The 21,812-nt window shown below is 53.3% G+C and overlaps 1 protein-coding gene across 2 annotated transcripts in view; it reads left to right on the forward strand.

Moving 5' to 3' along the window:
• Positions 1-4,050: 4,050 nt before the first annotated feature.
• Kcnip3 (potassium voltage-gated channel interacting protein 3) overlaps positions 4,051-21,812 on the forward strand; it is a 73,466-nt gene continuing 55,704 nt past the window's right edge. The window contains exons 1-2 of one of the 2 annotated variants that reach the window (XM_057781650.1): positions 4,051-4,186; positions 13,919-14,087. In XM_057781650.1, coding sequence (XP_057637633.1) covers positions 4,172-4,186; positions 13,919-14,087 — 184 coding nt within the window. In that variant the 5' untranslated portion in view covers positions 4,051-4,171. The remainder of the gene's footprint in view (positions 4,187-13,918; positions 14,088-21,812) is intronic. The other variant, XM_057781649.1, reaches the window with a different exon arrangement.

The following is a 21,812-nucleotide window of genomic DNA, read 5'->3' on the forward strand; positions in this document are numbered from 1 at the left end:
AGGCTATGTACTGAGCGAGAGGCTGGCAGCCAGCCGGATGGAACAAAGCCTTTTCTCCTGGCAAATGAGCTTTCCCTGAGTCTCTCGGATATGCCATGTGGAGCACCTCACACTTCCTCAATCTTACAGACAGTAATAAAGTTGATGACCTGGGTGAGGATGGAGGTGGAGCAATGGGGACCGAGATCTATACCACTCCTGCCCATGGGTGATGTGGAACTCAGGGTTGAGACAGCCACCCCCTCATCTACACTGAGGGTACCAAGGAGTCAGGGCCAGTGGAGACTCGAGGGAAGTGAGCGAAGCCCACGATGAGGGGAGATGCCTCCCTTCACTAGAGCCAGAAGGAAGAGGCACCACAAGCACAAGGGGGTCAGCAGGCTGGCTCGCTGGGTAAGGGAACCTGCTGCCAAGCTTCATGACTTGAATTTGATCTCTAGGACCCAAGTGGTTAGAAAACTGACCCCCACAAGTCGTCCCTTTGACCTTTTTTTTGTTTTGTTTTGTTTTTTTTGTTTGGTTGGTTTTTGTTTTTTGTTTTTCGAGACAGGGGTTCTCTGTGGTTTTGGAGCCTGTCCTGGAACTAGCTCTTGTAGACCAGGCTGGTCTCAAACTCACAGAGATCCGCCTGCCTCTGCCTCCCGAGTGCTGGGATTAAAGGCGTGTGCCACCACCGCCCAGCTCCCTTTGACCTTTGATGTGTACTGTGGCCCATGCCCACTTCCTGACCCCTTAAAAAAAGAGCAGGTGGGGTTTGTGGGAGTCCTAAAGTTTGGGAAATGTAGGGGACAGGCACTTCCTTCTCCCCTCCGTAGGGTCCTGTTAGCTGTGTAAATGCAGAACTAAGGGGAGGAGGGCTACTGATCCGATTGAAGGCTCCGGTGAGAGTTGGCATGGGACCTCATTGGTTGGCCTGTTCCATGCCTGGCGGAGGAACAGACTTCAGGCAAGAGCAGGTGCACCTGCCCCTGGGTGTTGGAAGCTCCTTGTTAGCCGTGGTCCCCCAACCACATAACAGCCATGTGGAAGATCTGGTATGGCCAGAAGGAAGGTCGCCAGGAATGGCTAGGGCTGCTGGTGCATCTTTTGTCAACCTGACACGAGTTAGAGTCACCTGGAAAGACGGACCAGCAACTGCAGAAATGCCGCCATCAGACTGGCCGGTAGGGCATTTTCTTGATTAACGATTGATGCGGGAGGACTCAGCCCCCTGGAGGCTGTGCCAACTCTGAGCAGGTGGATGCGGGCTGTATCAGAAAGCAGGCTGAGCAAGCCAGTAGGCAGGCTTCTTCCATAGTTCCTGCTTCAGTTCCTTCCCTGACGTCCCTCCATGATGGACTGTAAGCTGAAGTAAGCCCATCCCTCCTGCAAGCTGGTCCTGGTGTTTATCATAGCAACAGAAAGCAAACTAGGAAGCTTAACTGGAGGCTGACCCCCAACACACACACACACACACACACACACACACACACCCTCTCTGGGAGCAGGCTTCCTGCCTTTGGAAGTCCGGTTTGGCCCCAATGGCCTCTACTTCAGGGCAGGTGTACTAAGAGCGAGCCAAAGGAGAGCCCTGACTGTGCTGAGTGCCTAAAGTGACTAAGAACTGCTTCTGTTCCCCTCCCAAGAAGGTCCTGGGCCTGTCAGGTTTCCACGTGGCTTGTGGCAAAAGAGGTTCCACGGGTCTGAGGAAGACTGTAGAAGTGACGCGGGTGTTCACCATTCCAGGCTGTGTCCACTTCTGAGATCTGCAGCATCCGAGGAAGGCGTATTTTTTAGGGCAACAGACACCTCTGGAGCTCTTGTGAGATTAAACCGGCCTCCACCCAGTAAGGCCCTCTCATAGGTAAGGGCTGTGGAGTGTGGACCCTGAGAGATGTCCCTATCAACTCTCCCAGACCCTCTGCAAGACCCAGACTCAGAAAGGGCCTGTGGAAAAGGTGTGAAGCTGGAGGCCCCCCAGAGCTGTCTGAGGGGCTGGCAAGGAAAGAGTTAAGCTTGAGCCTGGTGTGGAGAGGTCCTGAGCAAGAGCTAAGAATGGTTCTGTTAGCCAGGATTGTAGTTGTCTGAATTTCTCTCCTGGAGAGGTGGAAAGGGCTCCCCGCTGGCTGTAGTGGCCCACGGCTGCATCTTCTTCAAGTGTTGTAGTACAAAGAAGAAAACAGCCTCCTGAGACCTGAGACTCATCCCTCCCTCTTCCTCTTGCAAACTGCACCACACGACTCCTCCCCACCTACCTGAAGAAGGCACAGCTAAAACCCATCAGCCTAAGCATTGCCAAACCACACTGGGTAGCCTTCTGCATCCTAAACAGACCTCCAAAGACTCTTCCTCTCAGGGAAGACAGTCCATCCCCGCGTGGCAGAGCAAGGCTGAGGTTCACTTGAGGTCTTGCTTTGGCTCTTTTTCATTCCTCCATCTTCCAAAAATTCTGGAAGGACCTTGGAAATGTCTGAGGGTATTGAGAAAAATCCCCGAGATAACCAAAGGAAGAAGCGGGGTTAGGCGACTTGAGGCTCCTGGCAGGGCACAGTTGCCTTGTGCTTGTGTTTTATGTGGGGTACCTGCTGGGTAGCGGCTGTAGGAGGAGGTTGCTAGCTGTCTGGTAGGCCCAGGAGTGGAGGCCTCTGGACTAGGCTTGCTCTGCCACAGCCTGTTACTCCCAAGGAATGTGGCTCAGGGGAGTAGAATTTCAGCAAGTGTACCAAGCAGAGACTTGTGACTCTCCAGAAAGGGGTGCTGCCTTGGGGTGGACTGCTCAGAAGACCCTGCCTCCTCAGAAAGTGCCCTGAGTAACTTGTCCTGGGCTGTGTAATGAGTGGTGTCCAAGTTGATCCCTGAATCTTGGATGTACATAACCGGTGGGTAGAAAATTCCCCCAGAACTGGCTCTGATTGGAAAGAACAGCCTGGATAGCTGTCAGGTCGGCGAAGACTCGACTTTCCTGAGTTTTACCATCATTAGCATAGACTGGGATAATGACCCTTCACTTCAGAGCCCACTTGGGACTCCAAGGCCTCAACCTGCCCTTCCTTGTGGAAACTTGCCTAATGCCCAGAAGACAGCTGGGAGGACTGGCCCTGACTTGGGAGCCTCTGCGGTCCTCCTCATCCCCTTTCCCAGAGAGCCCTTCATCAGCTGAGTCCCTTGCCCAGATTGAGTCCGGACGGGCAGACGACAGAGCTATCACTCCCCTCTGGAGACAGCCTTCCTGCCTCTGGGGGATCAACAGCCTCAGGGTTTTCGCCCCTAGGGTCTGACAGCTGGAGCTAATTGGCTGACTCGATATAAAGGGGGTGGGACAGGGTAGGGAGGGCAAGCAAGTGCTCCAGGGCTTTCTGGGAAGGAGGGGCGGGCTCAGCTCCGTTTCTATGGGAACCACTGGCACAGGCAGGCTCCTCAGGGCGCCAAAAAGGGAAACTTGGCGCAGGTTTCGGCACCTGGCTCCTGGTGGGTTCCCTGAAAGATAAGAAAATGCCCAAGAGCTCATCTCCTATAGGGCAGGAAGGAGCCTTCCCTGAGATGCTTGGGATCCCTGATTCCTTCTTCCATCCCCAGATCCTACTCCTAGAGTTCTGGGGGAGATCCCGTGACTGCCCAGAATCCCTGAAACTGGGGAAATGTGAAGTGCTTGCTCCAGCTAGGAAGGTTTCCATATTGCAAGGCCTGTGAGGGGTTACACAGAGGTGACTAACGACGCAGATCAGTAGAGGTGGAAGAACCCCAGGAGTCACTTCAGTGATGTAATCCCAAGGGCTCCCCTCTTTGTTCTGGGCAGGGACTGGTGTTGGGGTGGCCTCCCAGCTTTCCCTGTGACTAGGAAGGGTGGGAACAGACCACGTATTAGAGAGGGATGAGAGCCAGGGGCACCGAGAGGCTGAGAGACCAGGTTTAGGAGCCCTGGAGAAAGAGAAACTGGGGGGATGGAGAGAAAGGGGGAGGGAGGAAGGAAGGGGAGAGCAGAGGGAGGAGGGAAGAGGCAGAGGAGAGGTGGAGCTAAGACCCGGGAGGGAGGGAGAATGGAAGGAGTGGGCAGGGGGCGGGGGAGAAACCTCCAGTGACAATTGCGTCTGGGTCCAAGCAAACATGAGGCAGCTGCCAGCCCGACCAGGCAGTCTGGCTTGTTCGGGCTGCAAAGCGGGAAGGCTGGTGACAGTCCCCTTCAGCTGCGGAGATGCAGAGGACCAAGGTAGGTGCTGATGGGCTGATGGCTTGCCTGGACTTGGGGGAACCTGGGGCTTGGGTGTTGCTCTTGACTGGGGAGTGTCTTCACGGGTGTTCCTAGTGCCTCATTCCTTAATCCGCTATGCCTGCTGACCCGGTAAGGGGAAGTAATTGTTGGGGGCATCCTATCTGGAAGGCTGGAACTCTGGGGCTCTTTTGGATATAAGAAGCTCTGGGTGATTTGGACAGAAGAGAAAGAAGCTTGAGGTTAGTTCCCTGGCTGGTTCTGTTCAGTTAGGTCTCCAGAACGGAGACCAGGGTAGCTGACCCTGAACCTAGCCTCGTTGTCCTTAGTGAGACAGGGGAGCATAGAGACACAAGGGGTCTTGTGCGTGGGGGATAGCCAATGAGCACAGTTTTCAAGTAATCCTTCAGTTAATGAATGAAGACCCCCCCTTCTTCTTAAGGCAACGTGAGGTCCTCTAATAAGGGCACAAGCAGCTCCATCCACCTCTATGGGGCTGTCAGGAGATGGCAAGAGAGGGGAGGCAAAGAGGCAGAGTTCATGAAACAGTTGTGAGGTGAGGGGAAGGATGGAGCCAAGAAAACTCAGCTGTGCCTCAACTTAGCGTTGACCCTCAGAGAGTTTGGCCTGGAGCCCAGCATGCTGCCCAGTGTCCAGGATGGTCTTGCTTAGAAAGAGGAAGGACCAGATCCAGGTCCAGTTGAACACCCCAAATAAGGAAATCAAGGTCTTATAAAAAGAATAGACATTGGACTGGTATCTGGCAGTCTCTCCTCCCAAGAGATGACTTTCTGCCCCCCCCCCTTCCCTGTCCATTCCCCATGAAGAAAGGCATCCCAGGGAGGGGTGTGGACTGGTTTCAGGCCATACTGTCCCAGAGTCAAGGATACCACCCCTGCTCTGTTTGGTCCATTGCCCAAGAGACTCAGAAGAATGAGCAGATGGAACAAAGCCTTTTGAGTACCAGAGCAGGGCTCCTGGAAAGGCACAAGTGTACCTCGAAACCTCTGGACTGGCAGGGAAGAAGCATTGGCAGCCCTCTGTCCCAGACTCACATGCACACTGCATGCAGCATGGGCTGTGTACACCCACAAGCCTCGGTGTGAGCATGGACCTCACGGTCATGTAAGCCCAGTCACGTAAACCCTGTGACCGCCCCTGCTCCGCCTCCAGAGTCAGGCAATGTGACTCCGTGTATCCACAGACACAGGGATTTCTACAGCCATGTGTGCATAGATGTGCACACAGCCGGCTCTTTCTGCCAGCAAGGGACAGCCCCCTTTCCTCGCACCTCTCTGGCGGTTCTAATTTCCAGAAGTCTCCTTGGGGCCTTAACTGCCACTAACGCTACTAAGTGGCAGAGTGAGTGACCAGAGTCCCACAGTCTTGGCCGTTATGACCTCTACCATGACCAGAATTGGGCACCCATGTAGTTCATCATCTTATGCCTGCCTCTCGATTCCTATGTGTAACCTGGTCCACAGAGATGGTGGTACTGGGTGAAGGCCCCACTGTACCGTACCAGCAGGTGATGATGAGACAAGCTTTGTCCCTAGCAGCAGAAGGCACACCAACCAGCATAGGCTGGGAGTTGGTCCCACGTGCAAAAGCCAATAGCTACTCCCCAAGTTCTGCCCCTGCCTTCTCCCCATACACCCCAGCCATCTCTTTATTGGTCCCCACTTGACCCTGAAGAGTGGGCACTAATTGTCTTCATTCTTCATGCTGCCAAAGCTTGAAGTGGGCACTGACTACAGTGGCAGGTCTCCTGAGCCAAACCCTTTGTCAGGGGGAGTGAGCCAACAGTATCCAGATTCTGCCGTGACAAGGTATCCTCATGGATCAGTTTGGCCCTGGGAGCCTCTCCAGCATCTTGCAAGATGGACCTTAATCCGTCCTGTTTGAAAAGACAGTAACTGAGTACCTAGACAGGGTAGAGATGGAGGCGGCCCTGAAGGACCACCCTTTCCCTCTAAGCCACTGTCCCCATGTAGCCTACCAAGTAGTTCTTGGTGTCGTTTTTCCTCTGCGGGTGAGGAAAGGAGGTGGATCCTAGGCTGCAAGTGGTGTTGGAACTGGATTTGAACTCTGTCTTGTCCTCCAGAGTGCAGGCCCCAAGCTCTGGGTCGGGGGTGGAGGCAGGAAGTGGCAGGAGCAGACTCCAGGGGAGAGGAGCGCCCCTTTATCCAGGCAACCAATGAGGGCTGACTCTAGAGTTTGTGACCTGTTTGTACCTTCAGCCTGCTTCTTAATGACACAAGTGCGACTCTGCCTCAGCCACAACTCTTGCCTGCATTAGCCCCTGCTTCTCCTTTCAGGGCTGTGAATCTAGATGAGTGAATGAAAGAACCCCTACTTCTCCGCTCCTCTTTTCTTTTCTGTTTCTTATAACCCAAGCAGGCTTTGCTTTGTGCCAGAGAATGCACTTGAACTTCTGGTTCCCGACCTCTAGATTCTGAGCAGTGGGATTACAGAGGTGCCCCACCATACCAGCTCGTGCCAGGGCTCAAACCCAGGGCTTCATACACACCAGGCAAAGCATTCTAGCAACTTAGCTCACCTCAGTCCAGTCCCTATTTCTCATCCTCATCTTCAACAAAAGTCGAGAGCTGTTTGGTTTGCTCAGGCTGGCCTTAGGGGCACTCTCTGCTCCCTTGACTCTCTGGGTCTCACTGGGATTCTCAGGAGCAGTTGCAGGCTCCCCCATATGGCCTCCATGAGGGCTTTCAAGGCAGAGGAGGAGGAGAGTTTCTGCCTCGGCCAGCCCTGCCCTGTCGGGAAGCGTGCACAGTGTGGGTGACTCACAGCGCTCCCCCAGCTCCCGGCCCCAGCTGACTGATGTTTTCCCCCTTGAACAGGTGCATCTGTCAGCTGCAATCAGCCCACATCCTAGAACACCACAGAGCAGTCATGTGACAATGCCAGAGCTGGAGCTGGGGGAGCTGGCTGGGCAGGAGGACAGCCAAGAGGGGCCTGTCCCTCGGCTCTCCCTGTCCTGTGTCAGACTCCGTCCAGCTGCCCCTTCCGTTGGGCTTGCACCCCACTCCTACCCCGTGAGGCAGAACAGAGACACTAGGCTAAGGGCATCATCCCCAGCCCCATCACCGCTGTCTTCTGCTGCCTTTAGCATATAGGTGACTTCTGGGACAAATAGGAGCTCCTTTTCCCTGGTGCCATGCCCGTGTCAGGCCTTACGGTAAAAGCTTCTCTCTGGACAGGCTCTCTGGGCAGTGGTCCCAGGCAGCTCGATTCTAGATAGGGCTCTGCCCCCATGCCACTGAAGCAAACTTGCCTTTCTCTGGGCTTCTAACTTCATGCTAGGATTAGGATATGCCCATAACCTCTGCCTGGGCCCCAGATGGGCTCAGGCCCCTTGTGTTGTCCTATGGGCAACTGGGAATACCATCCTGTAGCTGTCACGAATGCCCCATAAGTATACAGAAAAGTGGCAAATCCATCAGCTCCTGTCCTCACTATTTGGGACTAGAGAGTCCTGACCGCAGAGGAAGTGGCTGGTGAGAGCTCGGGGCTGCCCCTGTGGTCTGGGAGCCCTGTCTCTGCATCAGATGGGTCTGGGACCAGCACTAGCTCCTTCATATCTCAACGGTGTGAACACAGACACATTACTTTGCCCCTCAGTGCCATGGTCTCATATCACCAACCTCCTCGAAGGATAAAATCCTTCACTAGCACATTTAGCCTGAACCTTATTTTATCTGGTTGCTAGAGTATAACCTAAGGCATCCTGACAGAGAGGGTTACTAATGAACACCTTAGTCAACCTGAGTCAACCTGAGTTATGGAGTGTCCTCATTGCCAAGGACAGGGGAGTGCTTGTCCTGGCAAGTTAGCAGGCACCAGACACAAGACTGGGACTGTCTAGTTCTGGCCTCCTCTGCTGCTGCAACACCCGATTCTGAGGCCCAGAGACATGTGCATATATACATGGTCACATGTGCGGATATGTACATCCCAGTACGTGCTCCCACCCACAGGGACACGTGACTGTCTCAGCTTCTCCTGCCAGGATGAACTACCTGGCTCACATCTGGTTGTGTCAGAGTGGGTGGCGGACTTAGGATCGCAAAGATTCCCAGTCCCTGGGGGCCTGCACGACACAACACCCACCAGTGCTTTCTGCCATCTGTCCCGTTCGATGGAAATAGAACAAACAACTAGTGGGTGCTGGGTGAGCCAGCGTGCATCTAGGCAGTCCCTGTAAAAGGAGGGGTGCAGGTTAGCCCCACATCTGTCTCAGACCCTGGCCTCAGGATAGTCTTCCTGGAAAGGAAGGGGGGTGAGAACCTGGAGCACCCATCCCCTGTCAAGGCCCAGGAATTCCTGTCAGGTGGGATAAGTGCTCCAACCATTAGCAGCACTTCTAATTCTACAGAGTAGAGGTTTTGGAGTTTTGGTTGTTTTGTTTTTAATAAAAATGAGCAGGCAGGTAATATGGTCCCCAGGTAGCAGACCCCTCCTAGCCCCTTAGATCTCCAAGCACAAGGTTCCTGAGTTTGGAGTTTGGGGATTGCTTTGCTGCCTTGCACAGGCAATACAACCTCTAACTTGGGCCCAGAAAGATAATCGCCATGGTGGGTAGGGGGCTCGTTGGCATGCATTGCTTCACTTGTGTTTCCTGTACCTCTGGGAAGGCATTCTATGATCCCTATCTGAAGATGAAAAAACCGGGGCTTGGGGTAGTCAAGTACCTGGTCCAGGATTGCCCAGTGAGAACACGAGGGCCCAAAGTCTCTGGCTGACTGGCTATGGGTCTCTTCCCTCTGCACTCAGCTGCCTGAAATAACTCCATCCTGTCCCAAATCCCCCCACCTGCCCAAAGCAAGGTGCAGCCTCTGCACCAGTATCCAGTGTGTCCTGGTCGCTTTTAGAAAAAGTTCTCACTGCTATTTCCATCCATGAGGCAGTGTGCTCGTCTTCTTTTGTGGTGTGTGTGTCTTTGTGAGTGTGTATATCAATGCACTTAGAATGCACATATTTTCCTGATATATCTCTGGAGAACTGCTAGATACTTTCATAGAAGTATGTTAGCCTTTAGCTATACAGCATTTGGGTAGCATATGCCCACTGAATGCCTCTACCAATCTTTCCCAGGGTTGATATTTGGGGTTCTCTGCAGCCAGGGACTACACTAGCTGCCAAGGTTCTCATCTTTGGGTACCCCCAATAGTCTGACTCCATCTTCTTGCCAGACAGACTCTCACAGGAGGCGTTTCTTGCAGGTCATGAGCAGTGTGCAGGACAACTGTACCATGGGCATCATGGCTTTCGGAGAGCCTGTGTAGGGTGGGGAACCACATGGTAAGACGTTGGGGCCAAGGGGCTGATTTGGTGAAAACTCTTGGGACAACAGTATCTAGTGCCTAGATGAACCACTATCAGGATAGACAGAGGCTTCTGTCTCCATGGGAACAGGTTTCTGATTCTGACACCTGCATCCCTACCCACACCTCAGCACATCCTAAGCATCTGTCATTAGCCTCTTCACTCCATCCCACGTGCACAGGGAAACAGGTCAGAGGATAATTTTCAGCAGTCAGTTCTTAATCGGGCGGTGGAGGTGCATGCCTTTAATCCCAGCACTTGGGAGGCAGAGACAGGCAGATCTCTGTGAGTTCGAGGCCAGGCTGGTCTACAAGAGCTAGTTCCAAGACAGGCTCCAAAGCTACAGAGAAACCCTGTCTCAAAAAACCAAAAAGTAAAAAATTTTTAAAGGGAGAAAAGAAAAAGAAGAAAAAAAAGTCAGTTCTTTTCTTTACCAAGTTCCCAGGTCCCCAGGTGCTTCCACTCACTAAGCCGTCTCATCAGCTCCAAAGGAGACTTTTACTGAACTAAGTATGGTGAGAAAGAACATAGACAGACCCCATGTCCACTTTGCCAGCCTGGGATATATGGCAACCTGACTCAAACAAACTAACAAACAAACAACTAGTACAAGCTGGATGTACAGTGAAGACCTTTAATCCCAGCACTCAAGAGGCAGAGGCAGCACTCAAGAGGTAGAAACAGGTGAATTTGTGAATTTTGGGCTAGCCAGGTCTAAATAGTAAGATCCTATTTTAAAAAAAAAAAAAAAACCCAGCTGGTACAATATCCCACCCATGCTAGAGACACTGATGCAGCCACCAGTGTCATTCGAGTTGCCCCAGTATGTGTGTGGCTGTTAGAACATTATCACTTGCAGTTCGGGCATCCATCACTACCATCAGTACACAACACATGTAACGAGGTAGCTCTCTCCCCAGAGGTCCTTCTGGTTTATCCTTCAGTAACCACACTTTTCTCCTCCCTCTGCCCTTCCCCCCATCCAATCCTTGGCCTTTTAATCTGCCCTCATGCTGTCATTTCAAAATGCTGTGTAAACAGACTCACGTGGCAGGTGACCTTTCAGGACTGGCTTTTTCCTTCCGCTTAATTCTGAGTCTTCATCCGAGTTGTGATGGGTGTCCAGCTCCTCTCTTCTCATGGTTTGGACTTTCTGGGACAGCTGTACCACCTTGGTTTCATCATTCCTCTACTGAGGGACATCTGGCTGTTTCCAATTTGGGGTTCTTATGAATAAAACTACCATGAATATTCAATTATAAGGGTTTGTTTGAACATAAATTTTCAACCACCTGGGACAAACACCCAAGCATACAATTGCCAGGCTACATGTGAGCTGTTTGTTCCATTCTGAGGACCTCCAACCTTTCCTCCAGAGTTGCTGAAGCACTCTGTGTCCCCAGTGGCCAGGCAGCTGTGACCCAGGTCTGCATTGCATTTACTGTTTTTGCTATTTTTTTTTTAATTTCAGGCATGAAGTGTTTCTCATGGTGATTTTTTTTTTAAAAAATGCGTTTATTTTTGAGCGTGCACATTCCCGTGTGTGTGTGTGTGTGTGTGTGTGTGTAGATTGGTGTCAGAGGACAATTCTGTGGAGTCTGTCCTCTCCTTCCACCTTGGTGTGGGTTGTGGGAATTGAACTCGGGTTATCAGCCTTGTGCTGTAGTTGCTTTAGCCACCGAGCCATCTTGCTGGCTCTCCTGGTGGTTTTCAATGTGCATTTCCCTGGTGGCAGAAGATGGCATTTTCCTAGGTGCTCATGTGCCATCTCTGTGCCCGTTGGTGACACATCTGTGCATGTTGCTTCTGGATTGTCCTTTTACCGTGAACTTTATGAAGTAAGAGGCTGTCAGATACCAGGCTCTGTGACAGAGAGAGCAGTTTACACAGGTACACGTAGAAGTATGTGCACACACGCACGCACGCACGCACACACACACACACACACACGAGTCTCAGAGCTGCCCTTCTGGAGGGACCAGAGACAGCCGAATAGAAAGCTATTTTCCATATATATTCCATATTCCATATATATTCTGTTGCAGCAAGGAGGTGCAGCAACAGAGACTGAGACGGAGGCACACGGGGGTGACCTAGTTAGAACAGTGCTCCAGGGGTCTGACACCTGAGCGTGGCCTTGAGCATCCAGCAGACAAGTGTCCAGGGCAGGGAGCAGCAGATACCCAGGCAGTGCTGTGGAGAGAGGCCGTCTGTGAGGAGCAGTGAGCTGAGGGCAGGCACGTGACGTGGTTTGATTTGAAAAGTGACAGGCAGCCTTCAGGGACTCCAAGCAGGGGCAAAGGGATGTTTAATTTTGGTTCCACTGTCCTCACTGACCCAGCAGCCCTCACTCAGTCACCTCCCCTCACAGAAACCATAAGGGGGCAGTGGGGTCTCCTCCCTCCCCTCCATGCCTTTGAGCCTAGGAGACAAGAAGGGTGTTGGAAGAGCTATTTAACATCCCTTGGCAGCTCAATCAGACCCTCTCCCAGACAGACAAGTGTCAAATATTCATGAGGATGACCCGTGCTCACACCTCCCTGCTCCTTCCTCCCTCACAGTGTGCTGGCCCCGGCCATAGGCTTGACACCTCTCAGGGGGCAGATATGGACAGACTGCCTCCCTTCCCTCTGCCCTTCTTTTCCCAGATTTCTGTCACAGCCCTTGTCCGGAGGGGCTCAAAGAGAGATTTCTGGAGACCCATACAGATAGAGGAAGTCAGTTCAGGTGTCCAGACTTCACTCTGACTCTCTACCAGGGAGAAAACTGGCACCAGGACCCGCTATCCCTGGGCATTCAAAAACAGTTGCTTTTGGAGACCGTCAATCTGGTTAGGGAGCTTGGGGGCCCCAACCTCCACCTTCTGAAATCTCTCTAGGGACCTAGTCCCATGAACAATTACTTTGGAAGCCTGTGGCCAACATTACCCAAACTTTGGAGTCCCCGTGCCATTTTACAGTGTGGTGTGTCCCCAAACTCCTCATGGGTTAGTTTTCTTGGCTGTAAAAGTGTGGTGTGACCCACCTCGCCGGGCTGTGACAAGGTGACTTGAGCTCAGACCATCGGGCACTGTAGGAGAAATCACAGGGTCCACCACACCTGTCTAGGATTTGAGACAAAAATCTGCAGTGCCAGCACTTCAGGTGGGAGTAGGGGTCAGTGGGGGTGGGGCTTGATACTCCCGGTTTCTCCTCCCCTCCCCACAAGCAGAGTCTTCAGCAGTGAATTCATGCGATAATGAAACAGCTGCCCGGCCGACCCTGCCTCCCTCCTTGACCAACACACAGATTTTATTCATCGAGGCCATTTCTCTCCTGAATGAGACGTTTAATAATACAGAAGGCGCCTCTGATCCAGCCAGGGCATGGCGTGTGTGAGCATGTGCCTGTGTGTAGGTCTGTGGACGCATGTGTGAGTACATATACGTGGGTTTGAACATGCAAGTGTGTAAACACAATCCGTACAGGGAGACGCCTCTGTCCCCGTCATTGGCAACCCCCCTCCCTCCACAGCAATGCTCCTGACTGCAAGTGAGCCTTGGGAAGGGGGAGGAGTGAAGGGCTGTTCCTTCAGGTGTGATGGGTAATGATGACTGGGAGCCAGGACCATACCTGTCCCATTGCTGTGCTAGTGAGAGACTGGGCATAGACAAAGCAGACCGATACCCAGAGGGGCCATCGTGACTGACTGCCACCTGCCCAACCAGGAGCTACCCTGCCACCCATAAGGACTGATGATGGCAGACAATTTGATAGTCGGGACTGAAGGGCAGGATTGCTATAGGCAAACAAATCCCTGTGCTCCGAATCCTCCACAGTGGCTCCAGGTTGACCTTTTCTGATTTACTGTCTCTTAACCCCCAGCTCCCCCTAACGGACTGGCCACACAGCCACGGGCATGATAGGTCATCAAGTTTGGTGGGGGTTCTGCCCAGGTGTTCACACAGACTTCATCTTCCCTCAGCTCACTTCCAGGTGAGAACTCAGGCCAAGCGAGGCTCCTACCTCACTGTGTCCCCTGTGTGATGCCTCTCTCTTCTCCAGGCCTCAGTCAGTTCTTGAAGAAATTCTTCAGCTCTGGCAGCCTGGCTTGTGGAGGAGTGAGCTTCAGATGAACAAGTCTGGGCTCACTTCTCTGGAAGCTTCTTCCAGGGACCCACCCTATGCCAGAGCCTGAGTGTAGAATAGAAAGAAACCATGGAGGGATGGCGGGGCAGCAGAGCTCTCTCTCTCTCTCTCTCTCTCTCTCTCTCTCTCTCTCTCTCTCTCTCTCTCTCTCTCTCTCTCTCTCAGACTGGCCTCACCCAGGATACCAGAGTGGCCTACAGGACCTTCTGGACATCCCCTCCGTGAGCCTGTTTTAACATCCCCTATGTCTATTCCCTTGCAGCAGGAAGCAATGAAGGCGTCAGATGGCAGCCTCCTAGGAGACCCTGGGCGCGGACCGCTGAACAGAAAGGAAGGCCTCAAGTGGCAGAGGCCAAGGTTCACCCGCCAGGCCCTGATGCGCTGCTGCTTGATCAAGTGGATCCTGTCCAGTGCTGCCCCACAAGGCTCAGGTAGGACAAAAGTGATTGGGTCCAGAGAGAGAGGGTATAGATCGCTCTGAGCCCTGTCCGTCCCGAGGCCACGGAGGCTACTCTGGACCATATTTCCTCCACCTCTGCTGAGAATTGCGACTCTCTTTGTTCATATCCTCTTCTCACGGATGCCTTGTACCACACAGAACTGAGTTATAGTACATGACTGTGTTGCAGGACTGTGGACCACGGGGACAGAGGAGTGGGGTCACAAACAGGTGGGACAGGGATATCGAGGCAGGCTGGAGGCTGGGAAGCCGGGCTCTGCCTCACCCAGCACTCCCCTGTGGCACTGCCTTGAACATGCCACACATCCTTTCTAAGTTCTCCATAGAAAAGGGCTCTAGACCCACCCACAGGGCGAAGGCGTAAAACACCTTAACCTAGGTGCTCCTGCTTCTTGCCCCATGTGCCTAGAGACGGAGGCTGGGGTTCTGGGTCGCTCATGTGTGGAGATGGTGTTGACAACACACATGTTTTCAATACCAGAGGCATGTGTGAGAGTTTATCACCAGGACAAGGTGTGTGCTCGGCCAGGAGACCGGCTTTACGTGTTTTCTTAAACGAATCAGCTTTCTTGCTGTGTGAGTTCCAGGGAGCCCCGGTCTGTTGTTGGACACTGGGACAGGCAGCGTTCCTGGCGTCCCAGGTGGGAGGGTGCTCATGAGAAGAAGAGAGATGACAGACACAGTGGCCTGTGCATGCATGCGCATGAGGAGACAAGGCTGCAGCATCCCGGGACCCCGTCTTTATCTGCAAAGCCCACCCCAAGTTGCTCTATTCCATTCCACAAGAAGCCTGGCTTTGGCCGGCTGCTCTGCCACTTGTCTCTGAGCCTTTCCCACAGAAGTGCTAGAACGTGTGGGGAGACTTCATGCCCCTCCACAGCTGTTTTGTGATCCTGCGGGCAGCAGAACATATTTAGTCCTACCCTCACGGTGATGTGTGATCTGCACTGGGGTGAAATATTTCCCACTGTCCACCACGGTGGGCACCAAAAACAAAAGGAGCTGTGGCACCCCTGTGTGGCCTGAGTGTGTCCAAGGGACTCAGCTCTACCCTAGATGGCTCACTTTCTGTCCCCCTTCAAACTCAGAGTGCCCCTTGACACCTGTCACCCTGAGTGACAGCTAGCATCACGGGCTTGCTGAAGCCCTCTGTTTTTCCTCACGATGCCCACTCTGACCCGCAGGCCCTATCTACCAGGCAGTAGGGGTTCTGGATGGGGCTGCACACCTGAGCTGGCAATGGTGGAGAGTTAGAAAACAAGCAGGGCGTGTTCACAGTCATCACAGGATGACGACGGCCACACCAAGGGCCCTGCCCCATTCTGGGTAGCTTCTTAAAGGGCAGGGCCTTTTCCCAATTACTCCTTTAAGAGGTACACAGTAGAGGGTAGGGCCAGGCTAGCGTGGACCAGTGCAGCCCGGTCTGTGTTTGCATGGGCAGACATGTTTATCGGAAGTTGCCAGGCACTGAGAGGAGATACAACCGTCAGGAAGCAAGCTGTGTGAAGCCAGCGCTGCCGTCTGCCTCTGCTTCATTTTACTTAAGAGTCCACAGGCACTAAAAGAGACAAACGGCTTGTCGGGTTCTCCAGCAATTGGGGCGGGGACACCACAGACTGAGGTGTGGAGCCCCCATACATCCTGACTCCCTTGGATGAGTTCTTCAGCCTCAGTTACTCAGCCTAAACATCCATCCGCATCCCTTAGGGAGGACGCCACCAGTGCGACACACGGGAGGTTTTCTGCGCATGAGAAATGCCATGCTCTGGTCGATGAGTCGGCTTCTCCAGTCCGGGTGCATAGAACAATAAGCCGATTCAGGGCATCTTTGTCACATGTCCAGAGAGGCCTGCCACGGTATCCTGAGCACTGCGTGCCTGTGGCGGCCCAGCGCCCCAGACGCCGCTGCCCTTGCTGCTGGTTATTTTCCATTCAGCAGTAGGCTCAGAAAAACAGGTACCCGGGATGGCTGGGAGCAGAGGTCAAGGTCCAGCACAGTGCCCCTGAGACTTGAGTGAGCTGGGATCTAAATAGAGGATGGGGCAGGACTCAGGGCTGCCCAAGTGGTTGTGCAGGGGCTGGTCCAGTTGTGGCTGTGCCCTGAGAGGCACTACCCAAGGGAACAGTGGCAGTGGTCTCTAAGATGCGTAGGTCCAGAGGGTGGGGTAGGGCAGGAAACTTGACCTTCCCACCCAAAAGCACCTATTCTCAGCCCAGGACCCTAGGGACATCTCCTCGGTGTGGTGTGCCAGAACTGTGACTCTGGCCTGCTCTGTGGGTGGCCCTTCCTGGCAGAATGCCTTCCTAGGCATGGTTTCAGGTGTTGCTGATGCCACCAACTGGACAGACCTGCTTCTCAAGTCTTCCTCCCCGGGTGGCCTGGGAGATTTGGGTTTCTTCAATGACCTGACTTAGAATGAACTCCTTCCCAGAATGGCCTGGGGTCCTGGCCACCTGAGTTAAACAGAAGGCAGAGCCCCCGAGTCTGGGCAAGGTCACAGCAACTCTAAAGGAGCAGGGAACCAGTACAGGATAAAGCTCAGGTCCGGCTGCCACCGTGGGAAATGCCACCCATGCTGAGTAGCGCTTGTTTCTGTGCTGCACAGCACAGCCATTCATGGAACCAAGGATGTGCTCCTGCCCCTCCCCCTCCCCCTCCCCTGAAGTGTAGGCCCACAGGCTCATCAGCCATGCAAATCACAGGGTCAGTTCAGACTCAAGAGAGGACAGATGCACTCCCAGCGCTTGAGCTGCCGCGCAGAGAGACCATCTTTGATCCACTCTAGAGTTCCCAAATTCTCAATCGAGCAAACCAAGAAAGACTTCACTCCTTAGAAGACTACACCGTCTGTGGCCCTGCCGCAAGAGTAATCCCCGTCGATGAGTGATATTAGGATTCCCATATTAGTGGTATTAGGATTCCCAGAGAAACTGCTGAGCTGAGACCCAGTCCTCTTGCTACTCTGTATACCTGGCCCATCCTCTCTAACTGAGAAGAGGAGCCCAGAGGAGCCAGGTGCCATCTCAGCCTCTGGGGCAACAGCCCCATGGGTGTCTCCTCTTGGGGCTTCTTCCTTCAGAATCTAAACTCTCTCCCCTGGAACCCAAAGCAGGAAGACAGGGGAAGCACTGAGGGGGTAGGGTGACCAAAGGACCACCTCCTGGCTTCACCTGGTCCCTGGGCCACCTTCTGGACAGAGAGGTCGCTCGTGTTTAGTACCATGTCCTGTGTACCACTGTGTCTGAATCTTGCAGCTGGTCGTTAGCTGGCACCTCTACTGTGCCAGCTGCGCCAGCAGTGGGGAGAGGATGGCAGAACAAGGAACAAAACCCTTGGTCAATGACAGTGATGTATCTGTGTGTAGTAAGTACTGTAACGGGAGCGCTGAGGGGTCTGCAGCCAGGGTCTAGGCAATCCGAGTGAGGCTCCAGTGGTCCTTGGCTACAATTGCTAGCTGCAGCTGAGCTTGGCTGCCACCTGCTGGTTGACTGGGCACATGACACTAGCGCAGCCAGGGCAGCCGGGAAGAGTAGGCTCGTAGGCTCTTCTCTTGAATGCTGAGTAAGTCCAATGGGATAAGTGGTACTTTGTTTATGGGCAGGTGCTGCAGCGGAGAGGAGAGGCCACCTGGGTCCTAGGCTGCCAGGCACCTGCCAAGCCCTGGCTCCCTCTCAAGAGCATTTAGAAAGGATTCGTTCTCCAAATGGGTCCCTCTCTAACCATGGCCCTTCCACCTCCCTGACCCCTGACCCCATGGTTAACCACAGGCCATGATCAATGGGAAACAGTCTCTCTGGCCACCTCTCCTTCCAGGCAGCACACAAAGCAGCTGTGCACAGCTTTCTCCCCACCACGAAGACTGGAAAGACATCCCTTTCCACTGCCCTTGCCCTGAGGGGCTTCACTGCTGGCTGTCACCTTTCCTGACACTCTGCCTGTCAATCACATGGGATTTCCCTCCTTAAACAGTCTAAGAGACTCCACTGAGAGCATGGTTGAGAGGGAAGATGAAGCAACCAGGGGCTGAGCTGCCCGCCTACCTGTCCACCCCAGCCCCAGCATATTCTGCCCTGGCTTGGACCTCACCCACCTCAGTACACGTGGTGATAGATGTGCACGGTCCACGAGGCCTGGGGATAGAGGTAGATGCCCAGTTCCTGGGGATTAGCTCAGAGTTCATGGCCCCCTGGCTCCGTCTTCCATCCGTCTCTACAACAGCCTGATTGTGGTAGTCAGCAACTAGCTGTATTCAGAGGAAAGAAAATCTTGCCAAAGAAACATGTTTTTCTGGAAAACTAAGTGCATGCCATTCTCCTGTTGGGACCTGCGTGGACCCTGAGGGTGTTACAACTTTCCTCAGACACATTAACATTCACAGTTACTGAATATGCTGGCTCAAGACACTCGGGGCTAGAACTGCCTGCTGGGCCTGCTGTACTGTCTTTGTATGTGCTCAGTAAACAGCTCAGCGCAGCATCCATGACCAAGTACACAGCAAGTGTCACCAAATACCGCGCTTGGGTTTTGGCCTGGTCGTGTCGTGTGCAGCACACAACAGTTCACCTACCTTCACGGAAGCAGTCTGACTCGCCTGCATCCATACGTAACAGCAGCTCCATTTGAGTTAGGAAGGAACAGAAGCTTGCAAGCTTGCTTCTTCAGCCCTGTCCTGCTTAGCGGCAGTGTGGGAGATTCATTCCAGGCAACGGGAAGAAAGAGGCTCATGGAGGGAGAAAGTGCTGCTGCTGTGTCAGCAAGGCAACACGGGCACAGAAAGTTCTAGAAGACTTTCTAGAAGAAAGTTCTAGAAGACTGCTTATGTTCATTGGCCAGAACTAAGCCATGTGGGCTGCAAGGAACAAGGAGGAATGACACTGTTTTTTTTGTCTGTTTATTTTGTTTGGTTTTGTTTTTCTGTTCTGCTTTAAGATAGGCTCTCAGCTATTCTGTGTTGGCCTCAAACTTGCTGCATAGCCAGGGCTGACCTTGAATTTCTAAGCCTCTTGTCTCCAGTCCCAGAGTGATGAGATTAAAGGTGTGAGCTATAATATCTATCCCTCCCCCACCCCCGTGCTGGGGGATTGAACCCAAGGTCTCAAGCCTGCGAGCCAAGTGTTATCCTGACTGCACAATACAGTCAGCCCTAGAATAGCAGTTTCTTACTGAGCATATTCATCCCTCTGACAGATCCTGATGTCTGTAAGTAAAAGCTGAGGGAAGGCCCACAGGATTGTCACTCTTGATCACACAGAGCTCACGGGGTCATTTTGATGACTGGGTGCCTCCTTGGTAGCCAGAGGACGGCTACAAGCTCTGGCATTTATTAGGTGATCAGTAAAGGGAGGCAGGAGTTCCTGCTCCAGCCATGCTCTTGATTGCCTCGTTCTCATCAGAGAGACCACTTCCTCTCCCCATCTGCTTCCTCTCAGACACGCAGGATGGATGCATAGAAGCCAGGTGTAAAGGGGAGGCCAAAGACTGGGATGGGGTGGGAGCAGGCTGCAGAAAAACCCTGGGCCTGTGAGGTTCACACCCTGAGCTGCAAGTCACACTGGATGCTGCCTCCTCCCAAGGTGCCAGAGCAATGCCCACCCCCACCCAGGATTTCTGCACCGGCTGACACTTCCATTTGGGTGCCAGTGAGGTCCTGGATCCTGGAGGCTGAGGGATAAGCGCAGGTACCACGCAGACTCAGGGAGACACAGCATCTCCTGGGCAAGGGCTGAAAGGCTACTCGTCTTTGACGTTTTCCCAAGAGTAGGCACTGGCAAGAGAGGCCAAGAGAGAGGCTAAGAGCAAGAGAGACGTTGAAAGATTGAAAGAGAAAAAAAAGCTAGAAGCGGAGGAGGGCATCCTCGCAAAAGAAGGGTGCTGAGTCTCGGGTTGGGAAAGGCAAGCAGAGAAACAGGACCTGGGCAGCGCCATGTCAGGGTGCCGAGAGGGCTGCTCCCCAAGGCTGCGGGAGTGTCAGCATGGCTGTAAGAAGCACCTGGGGGACATCATCAGCTTCTTCTTCCGCTTCATCTCCGGGAACCTGGCTCGAGGTGAGGGCTGCCTTGCTGGGTCAGGGGTACCAAGTGCTGGAAAATGCCATTTGGGGCTGGGGACTGGGGTCCCTCCTCTGGGAGGCAGGGATAATGGTACTAGGGACTTGGGAGAAGGATTGGTCTTTGAGACTTGGATGTCCACATAAGGACGCCTTCCCCTCAGAGGGCCAAGCCAAGGCTTTCAGACTCATAAGTTTGGAGAGAGATGGGCTGGCCAGGGACAATTCATATCTTCATATAGATATAGACTCACGCCTGCCTAACTGCTCTAGAGAGCCCGCCCCACCTTGCACAAATAAACTCCCTCCTTCCCTGAGGACTCTTCTGTCAGAGACAATCTGGACCTGTCATGCATAGGAGAGAGAGGGAAAGAAAGGGAGCCAGTGTGTGAGAGACTGTGTATAGAAGGTATCTATCAATGACAGCCTTCTTCAGCTCCTCAGAAGCCCACTCATCTGGAAGGCTGGGCAGGAGGCAAGGGGATCCGGCCTATGCCCTACATCCGGCCTGGGACTGGGGGAGGTTTCAGAGCAGGCCACTTCTATGCTGTTTCCTCTGCCTCTCATCCAGGCTTGGCAGGGCCTGCTGACGGGCAGTGGGCACTTGCAGACCCAGAAGGGGAGGGAATCCTGCAGATGGGGACCTGAGAAATAGTGTTGAGAGCTTCAGAACTCCTGGGCTCTTTTGTCCTATGCTGTATTGGAAGAAAAGGACCTAAGCTAAAGTCGTCACATGGTTCCCCAAAGAGACTTATTATTAAATCCATCAAACAGAGCCCTCGCGGGCATGTGACACACGAAGCAGCCTTCTGTTCCAGGGAGATGTCAGTGACCCAGAGGGGTGGCATGCTAACAGTTGAACTTACTCTCCGGGGTGGAGCCTGTCTCCAGGCTTCTCTTCTGCCCAACCTGGGGTACCACATGAGATCCAGGCCCAGCTGAGAGCTGTCCGGTTAACACATAGCCTTTTATTGCTGTCCCATGTGCACACACAGGCTTGCGGCGTGTGCTTAAGGATCGGAGGACAGCTCTGTGGAGCCAGCTCCCCCCTTGCACCTTCACGTGGGTCCCAGGGATAGAACTCAGGGAGCCGGACTCAAACAGCAAGTGCCTTTACCTGTAGAGCCGTGCCCACCAACCCACCAAGAACATGTTAAGGACAAAGACAGGAAATTGCAGTAGATTCGCCCATCTCCGAATCTATGGATGGCTTAGATATTTAATAATGACTTAAAATGCCAGAGGAATGAGAAACCGAAAAGACAGGCGTCTGCCACCACCAAGCTGTCCAGAGGGAGGTCAGAGTCTGTGCCAGTGTAGGCAGCTCAGGGGGCTGGGAGGGGATCCAGGAGCCCAGGGTTACCCACCCTTCTAGTTTGTCAGAAGAAAGGGTATCTTTTGATGTCTTGTCACATGGTGACTTTCCTCTCCAGAAGGTCTTGGAGGGAAGGGTGGAATTAAAGACGGCAAGAGTAGACTAGTTCCAGGAGAGACTCCGGGACCGGGCCAGGACTGAGGAAGCTAGCAGGACATGGCCATGACCCTGCTTCAGCACCTCATTGCTCCTGCTATCTGGGAACGTCCAGCTCTTTTCTGACTACACTTGGCTGGCCCCTCATCTGACATACATATAGTGGTGTGTGTGTGTG

This window comes from Chionomys nivalis, chromosome 9 (genome assembly GCF_950005125.1).
Source record: "Chionomys nivalis chromosome 9, mChiNiv1.1, whole genome shotgun sequence".
NCBI lineage: Eukaryota > Metazoa > Chordata > Mammalia > Rodentia > Cricetidae > Chionomys > Chionomys nivalis.